Source organism: Globicephala melas, chromosome 11 (assembly GCF_963455315.2).
Source record: "Globicephala melas chromosome 11, mGloMel1.2, whole genome shotgun sequence".
NCBI classification, from domain to species: domain Eukaryota; kingdom Metazoa; phylum Chordata; class Mammalia; order Artiodactyla; family Delphinidae; genus Globicephala; species Globicephala melas.
In genome coordinates, this window is record NC_083324.2 from 59,778,247 (window position 1) to 59,804,465 (window position 26,219).

The window sequence follows — 26,219 nt, forward strand, 5'->3', positions numbered from 1 at the left end:
TACTACTTAATAAATTCTTAAAGAATAGTGTAAAAATTCCATTTCTTAGATTTAAGTACAGTTATACCAAAAAGATATAATATAGGTGCCCTGACAGTTTCTATAAGTAGAAATGTTTCCTATAGATCTGTTGTCCAAGTTAATGAGTTTCAGGGTTATCCTTTTTCTAATCTCACAATATGTTATTGTTCCCAAATGTTTTAAACATCTAACTCTTATTATACATAAGCTTAAAAAACTTAAGAAGCCGTATTTGCAGACACTTTGATGTTACTGAGCATTGTATATAACAGAACAATTTTTAAAAGTCAAGGTATAGTTGATGTACGATGTTATGTAAGTTATAGATGTACAAAATAGTGATTCACAATTTTTAAGGGTTATACTCCATTTATAGTTATCATAAAATATTGGCTGTGTTCCCTGTGTTGTACAGTATATCCTTGTAGCTTATTTATTTTCTACATAATAGTTTGTACCTCTTAATCTCCTACCCCTATCTTGCCTTCTCCCCTTTCCTCTCCCCACTGGTAACCACTAGTTTGTTCTCTACACCTGTGAGTTTATAATAGAGCAGTTTTAATGTTTCTTCTTGGTTGTTAAATTCCAAACTTTTGTCTTGTAAATTAATTTCTGATTAAGACTTTTCTTGCTGGATTTAAAAGTAATTTTCCAGAGTTGACAAGATCAAATAAAAACATATATATATTTTTTTCTGTGCAAAGAGCAGCATTTTTCAAACCAGCTTCCCAGGAACACCAGTGTTGTGAGATGCCTTGTGGGGATAAAAAGGTTTCCTTTGCCAAGAGTTTGGAAAGCAGCCTTCCCAGATTGAAGAGATTTACGGTACATATTAGCATATTAAAGACTGAACTTTTGTGGTAAAGAGAACCCTGTTAAATCCAGTGTTTCACAAATTCACTTGGTCATGGATTCTTTTTATCAAAGAATATCTATTAACATCCCTTTGAGAAATCCTGCAGGAGAATTTTGGAAATGACTGCTTTTAAGCAAGTTTAATTAATTTTGTGTTAATTCGAATCCCAGATTTGGACAGGATCTAGTTAATTTGGTTGTCATTGCAGGAATGTTTTCTCACAGCTTTTCTTATGGGTCATTGGTTTTCTAATTTATAGATAACTTACACTTTTGGTCTACTTGAGTTGTAGCTGAGCTATGTCTTTCATTGCCCAGAATTTGTCTATTATAACTCTCACCCTCTTATCTTGGGACAGCCCCTCAGAATGGTATAAAACACATAGGTCAGCTCTTAAATATGTGAAGAAATTATTTTGTCCCTTTCTTAAAACTTTTCTGTCAATACTTCCATCTCCTTTATTTCATTTTTATATGATAGGATTTTTGTCATATCTTTCTTTTTCTAGCATGTTCTGTTTGAGTTTTTACTTTTGAAATTGTTAAGATACTTGAGTTGAAGGCAGAAAATGAGTTGAAGGAAAGTCTACCCAGTAATCACAGCTGTATAACAAGAGCGTGGGCCAAAGTTATCTACTCCATGTGTCAACTCCTTTTACATTATCTGTGACCTTCCACCTCCCTACCTTAGTATGTGTTGACCTGTTTACCTGTTTACTTACCTTTACGGATTTTTTCTCCTTTGTCGAAGGATAACTCCTTTAGTCTTAACCATTTTCCAGTTTTTCTCCAAAGAACAAGTACTGATTTTATTTTCAGAAAAGAGCAAGATAATGTTATTTTGTAAATCTTAGTCTTTTCCACTCTGAATTTGCTATGGGAAGGGAAGGCAATTGGATAATTCATCTCCTTTGCAGGAATGGCCTGATAATGACTAATGTGTTGCTATTCCTAAGGGTATTTGTGTTTCAAATATCTTGCTGATAGTTCTGGTGGGAGGTCTGCAAATATGGCCTGAGGGCCAAACCAGGCCACAACCTGTCCTTTGGAACAGCCCATGAGCTAAGAATTATTTTTACATTTTTAAAGAATTGAAAACAAATCAAAAGAGGAATATTATTTGGGTACACATGAAAATTATATGAAATTCAAAATTCATTGTCCATAAATAATTATACTGAACCCAGCCAGAGCCATTCGTTTATGTATTATTGTACCACGTGACCCTTAAATCCAAAAATATTTAACGTCTGGCTCGTCACAGAAAATATTTGTGGAGCTCTATCTCTGGGTGAGGTTTTGTATATATTTAGGGTAAGATTTTGTGTGTATTCACTTTCCTCCAAATCCATTTGTGAAGATGGCTTTCTTTTCCTACATGTAAGGCCAGCTATGGTTCTGTGAATGTAGTTTTATACCATAGCTGCAGTGACCTGAAACAAATTAGACTGCCAGATATTTCTCCAGCAGAGATGGTTTATTCAAGATCTGCAGACAATTGCAGTTCAGGGCCTGCAGCCTTGGGGAGCAATGTGCAAGTCCCCACATGGCCAGGGAGGGAGCTGCTTTTATAGAGTGGAAAGGAAGGTGGGAGGGCTGTAATTAACAAAGAGTCCATGGCTTTTCATTGGCTGAGCCTTCGCCAGCAAGGAAGATAAGCCTTCTTCCTGTTGGGCTCTGCTGTCATCACAGGGCTTGAGAGCTCCTTCTGCTGGTCTCCTGACTCTATTTAGTTGAGGTTTTTGTTTATTAATTTTTTTACAGCTCCTTTGCTGAATGTGCTTCCCTCTTTCATTTACTTAACAAAATGGTATTTGAAAAGGCCAGCTCAGTACATTGCTCTATTTCTTAGGCAAAATTTTCTTTCTGTGATAATCCTCTTTGAGTCAAGATGTAGTCATGAAAGATACACCCACTTCAAATAAGAGTTTAGTAAGTAAGCTGATGAAAAGCCGAGAAAATGTGTCCCTTGTCCCTCAAATTAGATGTTTCCCAACTAGATCACTGGGTAGCCCTTTAAATTTGACTATTCCATTTACTCTTTGCTCTTCTAAGATAGATTCTCCTTTTTCGTTTCGATGAAAGGTTTTGTAGTGGTTGGCATTGCCAGCTTTTCCAGCTTTATTAGTATTATGATTAGTCCTTTTATTTAATTAAATATTAATTATTTTTGGAACTTTTTTCAATAAATACAAATTATACATGCTTTTAAATGTATTTCTGTTGTGTGTACTTCCAGATTAGAACAGTCTGACATCCTGTCCTATATTCTGGGCACTGTTATTAATTCCTGTTGAATTGTGATGAGTGTAAACATGTCCCATGTGCAAACATTTCTGCCACTCAGTAACTCAAAGGGAATGTGAGTTAAATATTTTTAAGAGCAGCTTTTAGGAGATATATTTTACATACCATAAAAATCACTTTTTAAAAGTGTATATAAAATTGAATGATTTTTAGTAAATTTATAGAGTTGTGACATCATCACCAGTCTAATTTTAAAGCACTTCCATTGCCCTGAAAAGAAACATTGTGCTCATTTGCTTTGTTCTTCCCACTCCCCTCAGCCCTAGGAAACCACTGATATCTCAAGAGATTTGCCTTTTCTGTATATTTCACATAAATAGAATCATTATGATATGTGTTTTTTTGGCTCTGGCTTCTCCCACTTAGCATTGGGTTTTTGTTGTTGTTTTGCTGTTGTTGTTTTTCGATGTTTGTCCATGTGGTAGCAGGTATTCATTCATTTTTATTGTCAAGCAGTATTCCATTCTATTCATATATCACGTTCTGTTTTTCTGTTTAACAGTAAATTGACATTTGGGTTGTTTCCACTTTTTGGCTATTATGAACAATGCTGCTATAAACATAAGCATACAAGTCTTTGTATGAACACATGTTTTCATTTATCTTGGATATTCATCTAGGAGTGGAATTGCTGGGTCATTTGGTAAATCTAGTTAACAGTTTAAAAAACTGCCAAACTATTTTCCAAAGTGGTTGCACCATTTTGTATTTCTACTAGCAATGTGTGAGGGTTCTGGTTTCTCTAAATCCTTGCTAATACTTGTTCTTGTCTGTCTTTTTGATTTTAGCTATCGTGTTTCTCTAACAAGTAATGACATTTAGCCTCTTTTCATGTGCTTATTGGCCATTTGTGTATCTTTGGTGAAGTATCTGTTCAGATCTTTGCCTATTTTTTAGTTGGGTTATATGCCCTCTTATTACTGAGTTTTCTTTTATCACTTATGCTTTTGGTGTCATTTATAAGATATCTTTGCCTAAGCCAAGGTCGCAAAGATTTACTTGTATGTTTTCATCTAACAGTTGTATAGTTTTAGCTCTTATATTTAGGTCTCTGATCCACTTTGAGGAAAAGGTCCAAATTAATCCTTTTGCACATAGATATTAGTTTCCCAGCGTCAGTTGTTGAAAAGATTCAACACTGAATTGCCTTTGTTCTTTCATCAAAAACCAGTTGTCCATAAATGTGTGAGTCTATTTCTGGATTGGGTTCCATTGATGTATATATTTTTACCAAAAACATTTTTTAAAAGATTCTTTACTAAGTCTTGAAATTTGATTTATATGAACACCATTCTGTCATTGGTCATTTATCACACCAATTTAGATGGGTCAGGGGGAACACTTAGAAGACTTGATGTTCAGGAATGGCGGTCTCCCTCTGCGTGTTAGTCCTTCAGCAGCATTTATTTAGCTCCACCTGTGTGATAGGGCACGATGCCAGGTACTAACTCTCACAGATGCTGTGGTGGGCCTTGCAGGCAAAGACATATCCCCTGCTGGGAAGTAGGTGGTGGAGTTCATAATTTTATTTCCTGAGTTTCTCTTTTTTCCCCATCACTGGGCAGGCACTCAGGGGCCCACAGCCGAGGGCAAGGCTAAGGTCACAGGCAAAGTACAGATGACTAATCTTTTATTTATTGAACAAAACTTCTTTGACAGTCTACTGTGTGAAAGGTAATGTGCAAAGCATGAGGCATTTATAGTGAGGCCCTAAGACACAGCTCTGTCCTTTTAAGGGGCTTATGCTTGTGTATATCATATATGTAAAACTATTCTTTAAGGAAAATGATGATCGGTGTCTTGGTATAAACCAAGGAATGTGGGAGGGCAGAAGAGGGAAGCCTTCATGGTTTGGGCAACATTAGAGCTTGACCTTGAAGGAAAAGTAAGATTCAATAACTGTAGGAGGAATGGGACAGAACAGCATTTTGGGTAGAAGGAATAACCATGAAGCAAGCAGAGAAATACCACCGACAGTGGGGGCTTTGAGAATATGACCTCAACTATTCAGCCAACATTCCTTTCAAATTCTCTTAGCTTTTGGGACTGGACATGCAGCTGTCCTGTTAAGGCATTGGGACCTACATGTCCTGCAGTGTACCCACAGCTGTGTCCTGGGTTCACCTTTGGAAATGTGGCCCCTGATTTGCTAGGTGGTACCTGGTTCCAGCCTACTCTTGGTGAAATGTGTCTGTTTGAAAGAGAGGATGCTCAGAACAGGGGCTGGAGGGGAAATAGTGTCCACTTAGATTTTAGGCTTTAGTATGAGATATACATGGGCATCGCCTCTGATTCTGGTCGTGAACACCTGCGTGGAGTAGCCGCTGAGCATTTGTGGTCTATGAGTCTCTGTCGAACAGGTTGGCATCTGGAAATTTGGCAAAATTGTAATGTCGTTTAGGAGATTATCACTTTTTAAAAATTGAAGTATAGTTGATTTACAATGTTGTGTTAATTTCTGCAGTACAGCAAAGTGATTCAGTTTTACATACATATACCTTCTTTTTTTAATAATTCTTTTCCATTGTGGTTTATCATAGGACATTGAATATAGTTCCCTGTGCTATACAGTAGGACCTTGTTGTTTATCCATTCTATATATAAAAGCTTACATCTGCTAACCCCAGCCTCCCACTCCATCCCTGGGAGGTGATCACTTTGATGAAATTGATGGCATCTTTGCAAGTTTGAATCTTCCCACAGAAGATATAATTCTGTGGCAGAGATTCGTTTCAACAACAGCATATATAACATTTGTCAAAATTTTTTTTCATTAAGTAATTAATGGAATAATCCAGTATTTATGATTCCCTCCAAACATATCTGTTTCCTAGATATGTTTAGCAGTGGTTTTAGTTTGGAAAATATAAATCATGGTACTGGAGGCCTTGGAGTTTCATCTGGATTTAAGGAAACATTTTAACAGGCAAGAGGTTTTAGGCATTAGCATGGATGAGAGCAGAGACAGAGGAATTGCATCGTCTGGGGGTGTCTTTAAAAATAGTTTCCGTGTTCATCTCCCCATTGCAGTTGTCTTGGTCATAATCCCGGGTTATTTCAAAGGTTTAATGAAGAGGATGCAACCAGTTGTTCTCAGTTGTTTACTTGTAAGGACTTGAGGACATGGGCTTATGTTTAAAGAAGAGTGAATTAGTTGCATGTAAAGTATCAGAGAGCATCATGGTATTAAGGCCTCAGAACTATAAAATGTGCTCCTGAGAGACCCCTGAGATTTTCCATTCCTTGAGACTTCAAAAGACATGAAGCAACCATTTGTGTCATCCCCCTTTGGAAGTCTCTCGCCCAGTGTTCTGAAAGCGACGAGGGAAGTGCCCATGTTGGTGTGACCAGAAGGCAGCCCTGCTCACCGGCTCCCCCGCCCTGGCGCCTTACCCACAGTATCTGCCCTACTCTCTCCACGAGGGTCCCGCTTCCTCCCCAGCCTGCAGCCTGACTCATGTTATAACCATTCCAGCAAGTGGCACACAAGTGGCTAGTCATCCTCCATGAAGGAGAAGTTAGTCCTTGAGGGCTCAGTTGGTTCTTGGCTTTTCTGTGTGCCCTGTGATTGTGCTTCTTTTTGCTATAAACAGCTATGTTGTAAAAGGTATTTTATTCATTTAAAAAAAATTTTAAATTGAAGTATAGTTGATTTACAATATCATGTTAGTTTCAGGTGTACAGCACAGTGATTCAGTTTATATATATCTATATATATATGTAGATATGTATATTCCTTTTCAGATTCTTTTCCCTTATAGGTTATTACAAAATATTGAGTAAAGTTCCCTGTGCTATACAGTAGGACCTTGTTGGCTATCTATTTTATGTATAGTAGTGTGTACATGTTAATCCCAACCTCCTAATTTATCCCTCCCCCACACCCTTTTCCCCTTTGGTAACCGTAAGTTTGTTTTCTATGTCTGTGAGTCTTTTTCTGTTTTGTAAATAAGTTCATTTGTATCATTTTTTTAGATTCCATATTTAAGCAATATTGTATGGTATTTGTCCTTCTCTGTCTGGCTTACTTAGTATGATAATCTCTAGGTTGCTGCAGGTGGCATTATTCCATCCTTTTATATACACACACACACACACAAAAAAACACACAACACCCCCCCCCCCATATCTTCTTTATCCATTCATCTGTTGATGGACATTTAGGTTGCTTCCATGTCTTGGCTATTGTGAATAGTGCTTCAATGAACATTAGGGTGCATGTATCTTTTTGAATGATGGTTTCCTCTGGATACATGCCCAGGAGTGGGATTGCAGGATCATATCGTAGCTCTATTTTTAATTTTTTAAGGAACCTCCATAGTGGCTGTTACCAACTTACATTCCCAGCAACAGTGTAGGAGGGTTCCTGTAAAAGGTATTTTACATGGTGCCAAAAGGAAAGAGGACAGTTCCTATTTGGGGCAAGTGTCTACTTCATTGTTGAATTACTGTGGAACAGGTTTGGCATTGACAGCCTGTAGGGCATTTGAAACAAGCCCCAAGGAGATGATTCAGCTCAAAAGTGTTCAGTAAGCAAAGTTTTTGTCACTCCCCTCTGTCCCTCTCCTGGACTCTTCTCTCCCCACTCAACAGCTGCTGAGGGTCCTCCTGCCCCCTCCTCAGTGTTCAAAGCTCTTACTCTGGACTGCTGGGTGCCCTGCGGTGCCTCCCTCCCCCTCCTCCAACCCCCAAAGTTATTCCTTCTTATCGCCAACCATGGTCGAGGCTTCTTTGAAATGGGTAATAGACAGGTGTTAAGAAGAAAATCAGTCTGCTAAAGTGACTTGGCATTAAGGGGCAATGACTGGTATGTTTCTCTATTCCAGGAGCTGTCTTTATTTTCATCTGGGAACTGGATATATTTACCTGAATGCATCTCCAGTTTCTAATAATTAATCTGAACCTAACTTACGATGTTGGAGTCATTAAGTGGGGGTTTATTGAGGACATACACATTTTTTGAACTAGTTGTAAATTTTGGTCATGTCTGTAACCTAAATGAAAGTTTAAGAAAATAATTTTACATGATTTTTCTTGAAAAATATGCACAATTCTGTTTCAAAACTTTTCCAGTAAAAGCTAGAATTTGACAATACAGTGGAATCTGTTTAAAATGTTGGTGATAACGGAGCAGGACTTTGATACTGTAGCTATGGGTTACCTGTGTCAAACAGGCTCATTTTACATCCAGTTCTGTTTTTAGGACTTGACACATATGAGCTCATGTAGTGCATCACTGGTTTAAAAGTATTCGGCAGAGTTGTCATCATTTGTCTTGTTACATCACTGCAGTCACACATTTACGTTTATTTCAAAATTTAGTTTCATTGACTAGCTTATTAAATATTCATTAGAAGTAAGTGATTCTGATTCCCATTTTCCCAGCTTTTTCTTCCTTTTGCCCAAATTGTGAGAAGGTGAATGGGAAAGAGGTGAATATAAAAATGCCAGTGATTGGTACCTTTCCTTTTCCTTGTGTTATCATTGAAAACTGTTCTGATAGATTAGGATTTGCTGTGATTTCTTGAAGTGATAAATAGTTTAAAGAAAGGTTTATGTAAGTAGTGAGCTAGGAAGATATTTTATAAACTTTTAAAAGGAGAGGCCCACATCCTGCTGTCAAAACATCTCTGTATTTGACCCTCAGGACAGTCTTGGGCAGAGACATCCTTTAGTCTCATCTGAAAAAGCCCCCTCCTACCTTTTAAAGCCTACATGGAGTGGATGACGCTGATGTCTTTGTGAACCCATGCTCCTTTGTTTGACATTGTAGTATAGAGGTTGTTTAGACCACATCTTTTTTTTTTTTAATAAATTTATTTATTTATTTATTTTTGGCTGTGTTGGGTCTTTGTTGGTGCACGTGGGCTTTCTCTAGTTGCGGCGAGCGGGGGCTATTCTCGTTGTGGTGTGCGGGCTTCTCATTGGGGTGGCTTCTCTTGTTGCAGAGCATGAGCTCTAGGCGCACTGGCTTCAGTAGCTGTGGCTCGTGGGCTCAGTAGGTGTGGCTCGCGGGCTCTAGAGCACAGGTTCAGTAGTTGTGGTGCACGGGCTTAGTTGCTCTGCAGCATGTGGGATCTTCCCAGACCAGGGCTCAAATCCGTGTCCCCTGCATTGGCAGGCGGATTCTTCACCACTGTGCCAGGAGGGAGGTCCCTAGACCACATCTTTAATGAAAATTAACTTCAAAAACAGTGGGCAGATACAAAATAATTAATATGCAGAGTAATTGATTTCTAAGTTCATTTTTCCCTTTCAATTACATTACTTATAAGTGTTTAGCATCAAGGCGTATACAGGTCTCCAGGCGATAAAAGATCCACAGGACAATGGGGAGACACATGCAAAAATAGATTTTTGTCTATTTTCCTGTGGACTGAAGGGAAGACCTGGAAGGAAAGGTAGACCCAAATCAGACCAAACCAAACCAGAACCAGCCACCAAACCCCAAACAAATTGTTACAGAAAAGAGCTTCTTGCTTTAAAATTTCTAAAAATCGGAATCGCCTTTTGTAAAGGTTCCTACAACAATGGTGAAGCTGTACAGAAGAGAGTATAAGAAGTACCTGGGTGAAACCGTGACTAAAATGCCCCCAAATCATAAAGTGTTTATCAGTAAGAAAGATGTTCTTATTTTATTTAACAACCTATAGTTCTACCTTGTAGTGAAAGACTAGAGAAGACCTTGTTGTTTTTTGCTTGTTTTTTAATTGATTGTAGATCGTCAACCTGAAAGCTTAAAAGAGAAATCTTCTTTGTCCGAGAACTAATCAGGTCCAATATGGAGTGGACAGATTATTTGTGCTACTTAGGGCCAACACTGATTTGTTTAAAACTCTTCATTATTTTATTCATTAATACCCTATGATGTATGACGAATATCTTTATTTTATGGTTAAAAAACAGTGAAGGAGATAAGTTATGTATGGCCTTAATGCTGACCTAATATACCGCCTAGGAAAAAGCATGATCACCTTTTTATTACATCAGATAAAGATATTTCCCTTTTATATTTACCTGCACCAGTTTAGAATTTATGGTAATTTAGGAAGAGTCTGAGCTGTGGTTTTATTTTTTCACCATTCTTAAAGAAATAGTACTGAAATAAGTTTGTAATAACTGTTCAGATAAGGCACCTAAGCGAATACATTGTTTTGAAGCATTTCTGTGTATTTTTAAAGCATCAGTTTACTTATCAATAATTTATATTGTAACATATTAATAGAGTAGGACTTGTAAGGAGCTCTCCCAGGAGAATGTGGTTGCTTATTTTTCCTGAGTGTGTTTGTTTGAAGTCAAAAAATTACATTGAAAAATGTTTTCACTTATAGTTTTCCCTGCAGCTGACTGTCCCCTTTCTCTCCACCTAAGGCAGTGAGGCGCTCTCACTTGGGACAAGCCTTCTTTTATTATTTATGCGGCTTTCTAAAGATAGGGGTTGTTTTCCAGAATACTGTGTCCTTCAGATGTAGGACTGCTTTAAGAGAGGCCTGGCAGTCCTTTCTGGCATTTTGCTCCTTGCTGCTGGGTTGGGAGGCATGCATTTTACCAAGTGGCCTCTGTTTGTTTCCCCCCGCCCCCACTCCAGCCGAGATACCTTTCCTCCATCCTTGCCTACAGATTGGACCTTTGGGGGCTTTATCTGTGCTTCAGGTTTGCTCAAGATAGTTAGAAGGTTTATATTGGTCAGATACTGTGTCCTCATTCTGCGTGGAAGCCTTCAGTGGCTGTCTTTGCTTTGCTCAGGGAAGGTCTGTCCTTGTTCAGGTGGCAGGTCAAGCCCCCTCCACGCCCTGGCCCCCTTCCACCCTCATCCCCTACCTCATGTTTCCTTGGTTCACAGGCGCTTTCCTTCCCTGAAACTCACCCTACAGCTGCATGCACCCTCACCTGGCTCTTTGTTCTGGTTCTTTCTTCCGCCTGGAACAGTCCCATCTTTGTGGGGGGGACTTGTCAGACTCCAGACCCCTCTGTAAATTTCTGTCATCCTAGCCTGTGGGCCTCAAGAGGTGGCATGCTCTTATTCAACTTTGCACCCTTAGAAGTCAGTTGATACCCTGGCATATGATGGATGCTTACTAAATATTTGGTGACTTGAACTGAACTGCAGCTCCAGTTTAGGTATGGGAAGTATGGGAAGTAAAATTAGGTATGGGAAGTAAAATTTTTGTGGAATTTGTCTAGATTGACATCAACCACTGCAGAGTCAGACTTTTGAGAAAGGTATCCTTGAACATTACATAAACAGCTATATGATGATCTGATCTTCAAAGTTGAATTTGATTTAGCCCATGTAAAATCAGACAATTACAAGTTAACAAAATAAAAATTTTGAGTGGTATTTTGAACAGTTAAACCATTTAGATGATACAGACCTGGCATGATCTACTCTGTTCTCTATCAAAAATAAAACAGAAGTATTTAGTATGTCATCACCAGGACCTTGTTTGGAATCTCAGCCTAACCTCCTTCTACTTTTATTTCCCTTCCTTAGGAAACTTTTCTTAAGCAAAAGATGAGCGCCCTCTAGGGGTGAACTGTAGGTGCAATGCTGTACACATGTTTTAAAAAACTGCAAAATTCTGGAAGTATTGTATGAAATATAGAAAAGGATGCTTCATCCCTGTTACGTAACTCAAGTTATATAATTTAACCACAGAGTGTCTCAAAGTGCTTTCACGTTGCTCATCACTTCCTCGAGCACTGTTTATTCAGACAGTTTTTTGTCCCACAGGGAATATCCAAAATGGGAAGAAAGAATGTTTTATTAAAAAGTGAAAGCGGAAGGTTGAGACTGTTGGCAGTTTGCAGTCATCTGTGAAGGAAAGTTACCAGGCCAAATATCTATGACACAGACTTTGGACAAAATAAAAGGCTTTTCTGTGTCAGCTTAACTATTTAATCCCTTCCTTCTTTCATCCCCAGTTGATCACATGATCAGATATTTCTCTAGGACCCCAGTTATTTCCACGCAGTTCATCCATTACCACTCCTTCCCCATAATGTTAATTTTTTTCTTTTTTTCCATAATGTTGATATTTAATTTTTAATTAACATTCTCTTTTACCCTATTCTTTTGTGGTGAAGAAAATGAGGCATTACTTATAAAGCACTTAAACAGGGTTGGATGCCTAGTAATAACTCATCGTTTATATATTTTTGTTTATTTTTGTTAATACTGGTGGCATTTGTTTTATACAGAGTGATAAAGATGAGAATAATGGTATCTTACATTTATATAGTGTTTTTCATATACAGTATTTCTCTGGACCCTCAGAATGATCTTCTGAGACAGGAAAAACAAGCAATATTCCATGATAACCAATGACTCAGGATGTTTTAAAGCATTATAGAAGCTAAATTATTCTATTTATGTATTTTTTTCTAAAATTCTTAAGAAATTAAGCCAGAAGGCTTAAGAGTAGCTTTCCATTTTACATATTTTCTCTTTTAAGTTGACACATTGATTTTTTTAAAACAATGACAGTTTTATTTTCAGATCACAGAATTTTTGTTCTCTGATTTGAACTCGAGGCCTTCTGTTTTCAAACTTTCATTTTGCAGGTGAGAAAATTGAGGCTCAGAGAGTTTGGGCAGTTGGTACTAGTTCATGAGACCTATGGCAGAAACATAACTAAAATCCTATTTTTTTTCCCCTTTATAACATGTTTTCTCTTTTCCTAACGTGGTTTTACTTGGCATAATCGTCTTCTTCTCTAAACATGCCTAATTTGATTTTTCTTTATTGTTGCATAAATATGATGGTGGAAAAGGACACCTTGCTGTGGAAAGTTTCCCTGATGTAGATGGTTTGGTTCAATCTGGCAAGTTGTGAAATTGCTTTCCTGTGAAATATGTGTTCAGAATCATACCCATCTTTTTTTTTCTTTTATTGAAGTATAGTTGATTATAATGTGTTAATTACTGTTGTGTATCAAAGTGATTTGGTTATACATATAAATAGTTCTTTTTTTATATTCTTTTCCATTATGATTTATCATAGGATATTGAATATAGTTCTCTGTGCTATACTGTAGGAGCTTCTTGTTTATCCATTCTATATATAAAAGCTTACATCTGCTAATCCCAAACTCCCAGTCCATCCCCCCACCAACCCTCTCCCTCTTGGCAACCACTAGTCTGTTCTCTATGTCCGTGATTCTGTTTCTGTTTCATAGATAGGCAACCACAAGTCTGTTCTGTATGTCTGTGACTCTGTTTCTGTTTCATTAGATAGGTTTATTTGTGTCCTCTTTTAGATTCCACATATAAGTGATAGCATATGGTGTTTGTTGTTGTCTTTCTGACTTACTTCACTCAGTATGACAATCTCTAGTTGCATCCATGTTGCTGCAAATGGCATTATTTTGTTCTTTTTTTATGGCTGAGTAATATTCTAGTGTATATATGTACCACGTCTTCTTTATCCGTTCGTTTGTCGATGGACGTTTAGGTTGTTTCCATGTCTTGGCTATTAATCACACCCCATCTTTAACTGTCCTGAAGTGAGAAAGACAGAGGAAGTGCATGTGGATTGAAGTGTGACTCAGGCAGGCCTCAGTGGGTAAAGGGGACCAGAGCGCATGGCATACTCAACTCTGTGTGTTGGTTACTGCCCTGCGGGACCCCATCCTGACTGTGCACTTGTGACCTACTGTACCTTCTGAAGATGTCAGACGTGCACTATGGAGTTGTCTATTTTGAGGGATTCAGCAGCTGGCCAAGGGTCAGGAGCTGCATAATATTGTTTATATATATGTGATCTCTCATGTCCCTGCTCAGGCTCTTAGAGTTAGTCTGCTTTCTGGTTACACTGGAGATACATAGAGGAGTACATAGATTTAAATGCAGTGATGTGCATGAAATTCACAAGCTTAGCTCCTCTGCCTTGTTTTTTTAATTGAGGTATAATTGACAGATAACATTGTATTGGGTTCAGGTGTACATCATCATGATTTGATATTTGTTTACATTGCAATATGATCACCACAAAACTCTGTAGTTACCATCCATCACCAGACAAAGTTACCTTTCAGGATTTATTCTCTTGGCAGCTTTCAAGTATGTGCTACGATATTATTGACTATAGACACCATGCTGTACGTTACATCCCCATGACTTACTTATTTTATAACTGGAAGTTGGTATGTTTTGATCCCCTTTGCTTGTTTTACCCACTCCCCATACCCCTTCCCCTCTGGCAACCACCATTCTGTTCTCTGTATCTGTGATTTTTGTTTTGTTTCGTTTGCTCATTTGTTGTTTTTTTAGATTCCACTTATAAGTGAAATCATATGGTATTTGTTCTTCTCTGTCTGACTTATTTCACTTAGTCTAATTCCCTCAAGGTCCATGTTGTTGCAAATGGCAAGATTTCATTTTACTGGCTGAGTAATATTCCACTGTGTATATATCACATCTTCTTTATTCATTCATCCATCTATGGACATCCTCTGTCTTGTTTTCAAGTAGGCCCTTGGGCTTATAAATTCAAGCTCATGACTTGGAATGAGGCCAGGTGAATTCTTACAGTGAGTAGTATGTGAGTAGAAAATTAAGTATTAGTGCTCATTTCATAAAGTTGCTTTTCTGCACGCATGTGTGTCATGGATGTCATAGATTTGTTCCTGAAAAGATCCTTGGAAATTGGTTCATCTCTGAAATGTAATTGAGTACTTCAGGGGATTGTCATTTAATGGTATTTATTGAATGGAAGGTAAATACTGAGTTGGCCAAAAAGTTTTTTCCGTAGCATCTTATGGAAGAACCTGAACAAACTTTTTGGCCAACCCAATATTTAATGGAAGGAATAATCTCTTTGTAACTTATTTGGATATGTATAGATTTTCTAAATAAGGATTGCCTGAAATGTGTTATGATATACTCTTTTTTTTTTTAGAAAAATGAAGTATTTTTGAGCTTTCTATTACTGTTGTATCTTGTGACACCAAAGAGTCAGCTGATATTCCTTGGGAATTAGGAAATCAAAATAAAAATGTCAGCTTGTGAAAATGGGGACACTTGGTTAAAAGTAATTTGACTGTTTCAGTTTTCCTTGCCACTTTATAGGTACTATTGGAATTAGCAATTACTTAGAGCTGTTTGGCCTGAGTTTAATGCCTATATTTTTTGTAGTAATGATGCATAGATGGATAATTGAATATTAAATTAATGGAATATTAAAAGGTTCTGTGACTTAGGCAGAAAGTCCCAAAATACTGTTATAGGAGGTGGTAAATTTGATACGAAACTCTTAAGGGAAGTTTTTTCTTCACTAATCAAAAATATTTTCTGACGATAAAACATACTGCAAAACATGTAGATAGTCAGTTAAGATAATAAAATTTAGCTTCTTCTTTAGACCCAGAAGACTTACCCATCAAAGCCTTGCTTCTAGTTTCCATTAGGCCCTTTCTTGCTGGTTGCTCTGTAGTCAGAGAGTTTTGACTATACTTTGGATCTCTGTATTACTTTCTGCTGTATATTCACCTGACATTTTGCAAGCGCAAAGGAGTTTGACTCATGTGTATAAACCTCCAGAGTGTACCACACAGACAGGGAGCATGTAGGGCTGTGCCCAAGTGATGCAAGGGGGATGCTGGTCTCTGCCTCTTTCTGGACCACTTCCTTGACTCCTTTCCTGAGCGCAGCGCAAAGTAACGCAGCCCAGAATCACCCAAAGGTGAGAACGTGGAGATGAACCAGCCCACTGTGGGACAGCCATTCTCACAGCCTGCTCTGTCCTTGTCTGTCTGGCAGACACCTTACAGTGGGCCAAGCATTCATTCACAGGAAGTGTCCCTGCGTGGCCAGCTAGCAGAGTTTGGGGGAAATCTTTGGTGGTTTGAGCTCTAAAATCAGAAACTTAAACGAGGCCTGTTAACTTGCAGCTAGTGTAAATGTGGTTATGAAAACCCTCCAATGGAAGGGGTAAATTAGGAGGTTGGGATTAACATATATACACTACTATATATAAAACAGATAATCAACAAAGACCTACTGCATAGTACAGGGAACTCTGCTCAGTACTCTGTAATAACCTATATGGGAAAAGAATCTGAAAAAGAATAGGTATATGTATAACTAAATCACTTTGCTGTACACCTGAAACTAACCCAACATTGTAAATCAAATTACTTAAATGTAAAGTAAAATATTAAAAAAGAAGGTATCAAAAAAAAGAAAGAAAGAAAGAAAGAAAACTCTCCACCACAGGAAGATTTACGCTGTGCAGAAGAATTTTGGACAGAGATCTTATGACCTCACATATATGAATTTTAAAAAACATTTTATTTTGAAATTACCATAGACTCACAGGAATTTTCAAAAACAGTATACAGAGTCTCATGTACCCTTTCCCCAGCCTACATCTGTGGATTTTTAAAGTGTGGAGTGTGTGCCTCTGGCATCCTGGATTTTGTGGCCCAGAGATTAGGAAGACCAACCGGGGGATAAAAACTCACCCCTCTTGCTGAGGTGGCTTTGGTTGCTGTATCAGGAATCATGATTCAGGTCAGGGCATTGCCTGTATTTTGGAAATTGTAACTCTATGTAGTTGTCCAGATTTTTATATATTCTGTTGTGTTAAAAATTTAACAGTTTTACTTGTATGAATTATTAATCTGAAATTTATTTTTTTAGTTTTTAAATTTTATTTTATTTTTTTGCGGTACGCGGGCCTCTCACTGTTGTGGCCTCTCCCGTTGCGGAGCACAGCCTCCGGACGCGCAGGCTCAGCGGCCATGGCTCACGGGCCCAGCCGCTCCGAGGCATGTGGGATCTTCCCGGACCGGGGCACGAACCTGTGTCCCCTGCATCGGCAGGCGGACTCTCAACCACTGCGCCACCAGGGAAGCCCTAAATTTTATTTTTTAAGTAGTGAGAGAATACTAATATTTTTAAAAACACTACATGAGTGAACACATGTACATGAAGGAATGTTTTCTCCTTGTCCCCTTTCTTGTTTGAGTCTTAAGGGTGATCTGGGTTCTAGGACCGAAAATTTTAAATTTCTTTTTTCTGTGTAGGTTCGAAAACACGTGAATGATCTCTATGAAGACTTGAGGGATGGACACAATTTGATCTCTCTTTTAGAGGTTCTTTCAGGAGACACCTTGGTAAGTTTTAAATTTCATAATTTATTTTGAAGAACATGTAATCCTTTTTGCATATGACTAATTTGTTTTCAGCACAGACTGTTCAGAGTTTTGCAGCATTCATCTTTTGAGCTGCTGTGAATTCTGCCTGGAAAAAGTTCTGGTTAGATTATGAAGCATTTTCAGACTTTAAATGCTGTGCATTTGGGAGATGGAAGTACTTTGATGACCTTGCTTACATAATCAATTCTATAATTAAAATACTACTTCTGTTCTTTTTTACCTTTGGGTTTTTTTTTTTCTTATCAGAAGTTAGATGCATAATATAACCCCCTATTAAAAGACTCACAAATAGCAAGGAAATAAGCATCACTTTCTGACAGATGGTCTAACCCCCTCCACAGGTGTCATCTCCTTTTTTGTGAACATTTCTCCCCCTTCTTGGTTACCTGGTCTCCTTCATTAAGTTCTGTTCATGCTCTTCTTTTCATTTCTGGTCTGTCTTGTGTCTTTGCTGTCCTATCTTCTGTCTGTTATATTCATTAGCCAAGGGAACGAGATTTTTTGAAGACCTTACGATTGGTGAGTGCCACAGAAGCATGCGAATATGAACAGCATGAGGATGTGGAGGATGAGGATAAGGGGGTAGGTGTCGCCCCCGTAACTCCACTAACCTAGCCTTACATGCGGTGAGCGCTAACACAATAGTGTAACCCACGGGTTTGGGCTCCTTTTTAGAAAACTGTAGAAAGGACCAAAACCCGCAGGGAGATGGATGTGTGTGTACCAGCAACTTGGACAAAGGACATATTTTCTCTTTAAATTTATTTCTGTATTTCTGTGCACTGCATGGTATTCGAACATATGTGGTTAAATTACAGGAGGGCATTTGAGCTAAAGAAATTTATATACCTTTTGTATAAGTATGGAAATCTTACAACCAGCCCACTAATTTTAATGCAGATCTGTTCCACTTCTGAAATTAATATTTCCAACATAACTGTCTTTTGTTTTATTTGAAGGAACTTACGGACATTTATTTAATGTTTAAGATTATGCTTTAAATCATTCCTACTGGCAGTAGGTATTTGAGGGACATTCTTTACCTACCTTATATGTCTCGTTTTATTTAGGGGGGAATACTTAAAATGCTAGAATCCTGACAGGGCTCACAGAGCTGTTTAATCCCGGTGACACTCAACTGACTCAGCCTACCTTTGCAAGACAGATGTGCTTCTTTTGTCATCACGTCCCTAGAGCCCCCTGATTTTATTAGAATTTGTGCTTTTGTGGATCCAGTGGGGAATTCATCACCATCATTTCTCCTGTTATATGGAACTTATTTTCCCATTCTGTGGTCTGCTGTCTGTTTTAATTCTGCTGCCTTTGGCTTCAGCAACCTATTCATGTTTGAGCAGCTCAGCTGTCAGTTTTCTTTTTTCTTTTTTTTCCCTTTGGAAGATATTATGTGGTAAATTTCAGCTCCATTCTTTGCATTTTTGTTGAACATTTTCTCAGGTCTGTTTCCTTACGTTTTCCTTCTGCTAACTTGTGACATTTCTTAAGGGGAATGGCATCAAGGAAAAGAGTTAACGGTTTGTCAGTTTTCCTGAGACAGCAAATCATCACGTCCATCCCCAAGCAGTGTAAAACTATTAGCGAGTCCAACCGATTTTGTGCAAAACGAAAATAAAATAAAGAGGAAATATATTACATGGCCTTAATTGCTTTTCTCTCTTCCTCTATCATGGCTAAGTAAACCTCCACTGTCTTTCTCCTTCTTGGTGATTTTTATACTAACTGATGCTACTTTACCTCATTTTCATTAACATGCCATACATATATGATTATAAAAACCTTCTTGATTTAAAGTTTATTAAGAAGGCAAAATGGGGAATGGTATTTAATTCTTTTTGTGCATCTGTAGCTAATAACTGTAGGCTAGAATTATAAGATAGTGAATATGAAAAGTGTACATGTTCCGTGGTATTTTCTCTTTTTCTTTTGTTTAAATATTTGGAATAAAGGATCTGTTTAAAATAAAATAATACTCAGAAAAATCCCAAGTTTAAATTCAATCTCAGATAATACAAAAAATTTAAAATATCATTAAAATATTTAATGGATCTACCCAAGCAGTAAATACTGTTTTGACATATTAAGATGAGCATACAGTATATTTATATAGGATATTCAGCATACGTGTATTTAGCATGATCAGTGGTATCAGAAAATACAGTGTTTTTTATACCCTGCATTTTTCTATTCTTAGCCCAGAGAGAAAGGTCGGATGCGTTTTCACAGACTACAGAATGTACAAATTGCACTTGACTATTTGAAAAGACGCCAGGTATGATGTTTTTCAAAGATTGTAATCATATAAACATACGTGACTGAATAAATATGCATAGGACCATGTCAGGGAATGAAAAGGTTAAAGTTGACTGTGAATTATAATCATTAAACTTGTGCTTTCATGAGACAGATGTTTTAAAATGTTTTTAAACATTTGTTCCAAAGAAAAGGAGGTTAATAGTAGGTGTAAGTGGCTACATTTCCATCTGAATAGGAGCTACTGAGTTTTCCTTCTGTTGGAACTGGAATGCTTTTGCCTAGGAATTTAATGACATTTTAGTAGCAACAGAATGTTAAGAATGTCTATGAACAGTTCTTAGTAGTGGGGAGACAATACTTTATTTTTTATTAAAATTACCTTATTTTTATAAAAGATAGTTAACATAATACTTTTAAAAAACTTGACATATGTATTTTTAATACATAGTAGTGAGGAAGCAATAATTTATTTTTTATAAGTAGATACAACTGGATAATCTAGAAGTAGTTAAAAATAAAACAGTTCTGACAACAATCCCTGACTGGCTTGAGGTTTCAGAAGAAATGATGGAAAAGAATGAACAACGTATTGGATTTGATCTTGATTTGGTAGCATTGTGTATTATAGAGATATAAGGCAAATAATTGGTAATTTTCAATTAGTAGAAGAAGGAGGAATCAAAGAAACTCAGGATAATTGAAAGTTACTGAAAACAGTGAGAAATCAGAGGTGGCAACAATTTCGCTTTTTAATGGAGTAGGAGGAAGAGAAGAGAGGAGGCAAGGAGCAGGAAACACTGTCTGTTTATTAGTCCTTCATTTAGTTTATTATGGCATCAAAGTGCTTTTAGTTATTAAATTCTAGCAAATACTCAGTGCTTATATTTTAAATGATATTGGTATTTGCCTTACTCTTCTTTATTCTAGTGGAAGTTTACAGAAGGATTAATGGTTAATTATGTGTCCTTGTCGAAATATTTTTGGCAGTGATTTGTCCAGGAAGTAAAATGTTAGGTATCATTTTCTTGAATTCATGATAGATATTTAATTCTTTTACCAGGAAGTAAATGTTAAATATCATCCTTACATTTATTTACCTGAATGCATAATTGGGCAGTTGATAAGCTTTAAGTCTGATTATTGTATTATTTTTAAAGTTTTGAACAGTCTTCCAAATGTCCAGTGAGTTATATAGTTACTTATCTTGGTAGCAATCTATGATAGACAAATAGAATAATAGTGCTAGTTGTTTTTTTTAAAATACTCTTTATGACCGAAGTGTAAGAAAGTTGTTAAAATTATTTGGTGGTTCAGAATAGTTTCCTACTTAATTGTAAAATAACGCTTGTTTTCAAAAGGCAAAATTATTTCTAATTTAAAAATCTTAAGTATTTAGGACTTTTCGCTTGAATTGTGTTTTTTGTTTTGACAAGTGTACTTTTAATACTTGCTGTAGAAGACAAAACCAAAATAATATTGAGGTTTTTTTCCTTTGTAGTTTCTCTATAATTTGCAATGAAAATGAGTGGGGATGGGGGTAAAACAGTAATTTAAGGATTACTGTTATTTAAATTATTCAGGCTTTTTTTTTGTATCTGTAATTTTGAATCACTTTTATGTAGATAAAAATAACTCGTGCTGGTTTGAAAAATATTTTGTTTTATCTCTTCTTCACATACAAAACAGGTGAAATTAGTGAACATTAGAAATGATGACATAACAGATGGAAATCCCAAATTGACTTTGGGATTAATATGGACAATAATTTTGCACTTTCAGGTAAGCCTGATTTTCTTAACTGTCATTTCTTTTAGCCTCATTGCTAGTTTTCAGGTGGTTCATGTGAAGGGTGAATTACACATTCACATCCAAAGGAGGAAGATAAATTTCAGGCTTTCTTTCTTTCTTTTAAAATTTAATTTTAAATTTTATATTGGAGTATGGTTGCTTTACAATGTTATGTTCGGTTCGGGTGTACAACAAAGTGATTCAGTTATACATATATCCATTCTTTTTCAGATTCTTTTCTCATATAGATTATTACAGAATTTTGAGTAGAGTTCCCTGTGCTGTACAGTAGGTCCTTGTTGTTTATCTATTTTATATATAGTAGTGTGAATATGTTAATCCCAACCTCCTGATGTATCCCTCCCCCCACCTTCCCCTTTGGTAACCGTAAGTTTGTTTTCTAAGTCTGTGAGTCTGTTGCTGTTTTTAAATAAGTTCATTTGTATCATTTTTTTTAGATTCCACATATAAGTGATATCATATGATGTTTAGGCTTTGTTTCTTAAACAATATATTTGTATTGTTCCTCTCAGTAACATGCTGCTAATGAACTTGGCATCTCATTTCGTGTTGTTGAAAGCTTAAAATACTTGTAATCTCAGTGTTCGAAGACAGAGATTCCCTTTTTTTGAATGTAGCCACATTTCTTTGTTTATTGGCCAGCATTACCTGATTTAGATACATAAAAGTTTTATGATTCAATCCTTATTTAGAATGGGTTTCATTGATATTACAGTTTCTCAACTATGCCTGCTGTTTTCTCCTAGTTTTGTAGACACTAGGTGGCAGTATCGTTCTCATAAAGACATCTCTTGAACTAGAACCATCCACGTTTCCTGTAGAGCTCCACTTTCTCAAACTAGGTTTAAGGAGAGTAAAGGCAAATATATTAACTATGAATTATTATCTAATTACCAGTGCCAGTTAAAGGCTGATCTTGATCTTTGGTTTTTATAAAATGATGCATTTTTAAAAAAATCATCTTCATTTGATTTAGGGTGAGTCCTAGTTTTGGAACTGGCTTTGGGTTTGTCAATCCCTTGTGTGACCACGCAGCATTGTGTGTGCAGCGCGCAGAGCCTGGCCTGTAGTGGGCACACAGCAGGTCTTACTGATTGACAGCTGTGTGGTGGACCTTGCAGGAGGAAGAGAGAACTTGCCAACTTCAGAAAGGAGCTAGGGTTTTGGACCAAATTTTGGGAAGAAGAAGACTTATTTCTAATCTTTAAAAAATTTGACTGGGATACAGGGTTTGTCGGAGAATGTAGGTGGAAAATAATGTAGTCAGGGCTCATTTGGGAACAGGATAAATCTGGCAGGGATGGACAGGTATAGGAAGTAGAGTCTTGTAGGTTCCAGGACCTGGACAGGCAACAGAGTTGCAGCAGTAGGAATTTGGAGGAGGAGACCCAGGTCCCAGGAGACCAGATAACCAGGTGTCAGCCTGCCAGACGACAGGGCAGCTAATACAGGTGAATGTCCACTTAGCTGTGCTATTGATGGCTGGGAGATCCAGTATCAGGAAGTGGAAGCAGGACCCTCATTACTAGAGGACCCCATCCTTAGGGGACCTGGGGTACTGAGTACTTACCCAAGGCAGGGATTTGGTCATGGAGCCAGACCCCAGACCTTGTTACCAGCACAGGTGAAGTCTAGCTAGAACTGGCCAAAAAAGCAGATTTCACATGGTGTTTCTCAGCAGCTTTCTCAGGGATACAGAACTTATAGGGTTGAAAATGCAAGAGCCCCATATAGGGAGGTTAGAGGCCTGTTGGATGGAACCAATCCCATAGTTACTGACAGCTGGTGATACAGGCTGAGTCTGGATTTTGAAGGTCAGAGTGGGAACCCCTGTGGGGCACACCCAGGCTCTGGAGGGAGGGAGAGCTGAGTGTCATCGTTGGCTCTTTTATCTGTAGCCATGAAGGCATCGAGCAAGTCACCTAACCATTCTATGGGCTCCAGTAAAAAAAATCAGAAATGATCACAGGCCACATTCAGGGGTATAAGCTGAGAGGCTGAGGTGGTGCCCTCCGAGTGGAGTGATAGAGGCCAGGCAGGACTCAGATGGGGAAGAAAAGTTGAATCCAGGGGGTGGTGTTTTGAAGAAAGAAAGGAGGGGACTTGGTGACAGAGTGTGGAGGATGAAGGAAGGGGATTAAAGATGCCTCTGAACGGTTAAGCCTGGGAGATAAGAACCAGTAATGGAGGTGAGGGTAAAGGGAAAGGTGACCTTCTGCGTGAGTTTGACGTTCTGGTGGGATACCCTGGGCTTCTGTCTGCTGAGCAGCTGGAAATGTGTGAGCAGAGCGGAACTGGGGAGTCAGAGGTACAGGTGATAAACCTGGGAGTTTCCAGAATACAAGTGGTCCTTGAATCTGTCAGAGAGAAGGGATCTTCAGAGGATCCAAGGGAAGAGCACGTGTGGAGAAGAGCAGAGAGCAAAGGACAGAAATTTGGGGAAGGCTCATGATTAGGGGTGCAGGAGGAAGACGTTCCATCTGGGGAAACAGAAAATGAACAGTTGGAGACCTCTGGCTGGCAGCTGGCATCCAGCTGGCAAAGCCTATCTCTAATATCAGTGAGCATCTCCCTTTTTCTCTAACACCTTTCTGATCCTACAACACTCCTCTACCTCCCTCTTTTTATTTATATTGAGATAGATTCATCACAGCCCTAGGTGATAGTTTTACCAACATTCTCCCAATAGATAGAGCAGCATTCTTCATTTCTAATTGTAGTAACAAGAAAATGTATTGACTAAACCAAGGGAAGATAATTGCAAGTAGAAAGGAATGGTGAGCAGTGTGAAATGCAACCGGAGAGCCTGAAAAAGTTAAGATTGAGTACGGGTTAGTAGTTTTGTCTAGGAAAAAGACATTGGGGACCTTGGAGAAGGTCCCCCCAAGTTCCTGGGAGAAGAAACCAGAAAGTAACAGACCAAAATGTGAGTAAATGGTTGGAAATTAAAGGCAGTATGGTTAGACCCTAAATTGAAAGAATTGTAAAGCAAAAGATCATTCAAAAAAGAATTACATATTAAGAAAGCTCTTTGGGGTTCAGGTGTCTTTGGAGGACAGAAGAGGACTAGCCACAGAAGTACCAAAGAAGTTTTGTTTCTTTTTTTTTGTTTCTTTTTTTTTTTTTGGTGGTACGCGGGCCTCTCATGGCTCAAGGGCCCAGCTGCTCCGCGGCATGTGGGATCTTCCCGGACCGGGGCACAAACCCGTGTCCCCTGCATCGGCAGGTGGACTCTCAACCACTGCGCCACCAGGGAAGCCCGTTTCTTTTTTTTTAACATTTATTTTATTGAAGTATAGTTGATTTACAGTGTTGTGTTAATTTCTGCTATACAGCAGAGTGGTTCAGTTGTACACATATATACATTCTATTTCATATTCTTTTCTATTGTGGTTTATCCCAGGATATTGAATATAGTTTCCTGTGCTATACAGTAAGACCTTGTTGCTTATTCATCCTCTATATAACAGTTTGCATCTGCTAATCCCAAACTCCCAAGAGTTTTGCTTCTTAATATGATCCTGTGGCACATATTATGAAATCCAGTGTATTTTAGGACCTGAGTTACAAGATATTATGACTGTTAAATTATCACCAGTATTTAAAAGTTAGACCAAGATTTATTTAAAATGAAACATATAAATTTTTTGGTAAAATTAAAATTTTCCTTTTCATTTAAAGAAATACTTTTCTTAGTCCTATGATAATTTAAGATTAGAACGATTTTACTGGTTATGCCAAGACAGAGCCTTATTTATTGATTTAAAAATATTTGAGCATTGCAAATTGAATATGTTACAGAAGGTAAGCATTATCAATACAGTAATCCTGTATTATTTACCATACGCTAGATCCAGAGATACTAATTGTTACTGACCAGGGTTCTTGGCCTCCTTAATCAATAGAAATTGACTAGAAACCAAACATGAAATTCAGGCAAGGCTTTATTGGGGCCCCTGCAGCAGCAGGGGGAACAAGCAACAGGTTCCCTTGCTTGTTCTTGTTCCCTGAGGCGGGACGAGCTTGTTCCTTATATGGGGAGAGGGTAGGGGTGTGTCCAGGACTCAGGCTGAGGGGTGGCTTAGGTGATGTTGAGTGCAGGGGGCACATGCCCGTATCCTGCTTTTTGCTCTGGGCTCTTCAAAAGTGGCATTTGGGTTTTTTGGGCTCTTTGTATCTTTTGTCCAGAATTTGCCCCAACTGCAAAATGCACACAGTTATTTTTAGTCGCATATAGTTTCTTTGTATTTTGTTGCTGGAGGAGAGGTGTGTCCAGGTGCAAGCACTGCAGCACTGCAGCAAAGCCTGTCTCATTCAGATGATGAAGTATATTGTTCTATACTTGGGAGACTGCTTGTAAAACCGACTATAATCTGGGGTGATGAGTCTATCACAATACAAATAAGAATAGGGATGTAGAGGAGGGTGTGTTGTGGTAGGATTAAGAAGGTCTTAGAGAATAAAGGAAATTATCACTGGTGGGCTTTGCAAGAGGAATGCCAGTTACCAGGCAGAGACTGAAGTGGGGCCATTCCTGGGGGAGGGAGCAGTGTGCAGTGGCCTGAAAATGGGCATTTGCTTTGTTTGGCAGGGCTGGAAGCAATTGCAAATCACTGGTTTCGCCTCTATCATCGTGTTAGTGTAAATACCAGCCATTATACTTTGAAATTCTCTTGAATAATGTTCCATTGCCAATGAAGACATTGAAAATCAAATTAAAAAGAAACAAACCAACAAACCTGAAGCTTTATTTTTACCAGCTTGTCTTCTAGGATATTCAGTTATTTTTCTGTTGGA

The 26,219-nt window shown here is 38.0% G+C and overlaps 1 protein-coding gene across 6 annotated transcripts in view; it reads left to right on the plus strand.

Moving 5' to 3' along the window:
- DST (dystonin) overlaps positions 1-26,219 on the plus strand; it is a 496,183-nt gene that overhangs the window by 239,038 nt on the left and 230,926 nt on the right. For 4 of the 6 annotated variants that reach the window (XM_030841045.2, XM_060308077.2, XM_070046680.1 and 1 more), the window contains 3 exons: positions 17,211-17,300; positions 19,552-19,629; positions 21,300-21,392. In XM_030841045.2, coding sequence (XP_030696905.2) covers positions 17,211-17,300; positions 19,552-19,629; positions 21,300-21,392 — 261 coding nt within the window. Of the gene's footprint in view, positions 1-17,210; positions 17,301-17,825; positions 17,925-19,551; positions 19,630-21,299; positions 21,393-26,219 lie in introns of all 6 variants that reach the window. The other 2 variants (XM_060308075.1, XM_060308076.1) reach the window with 1 other exon arrangement.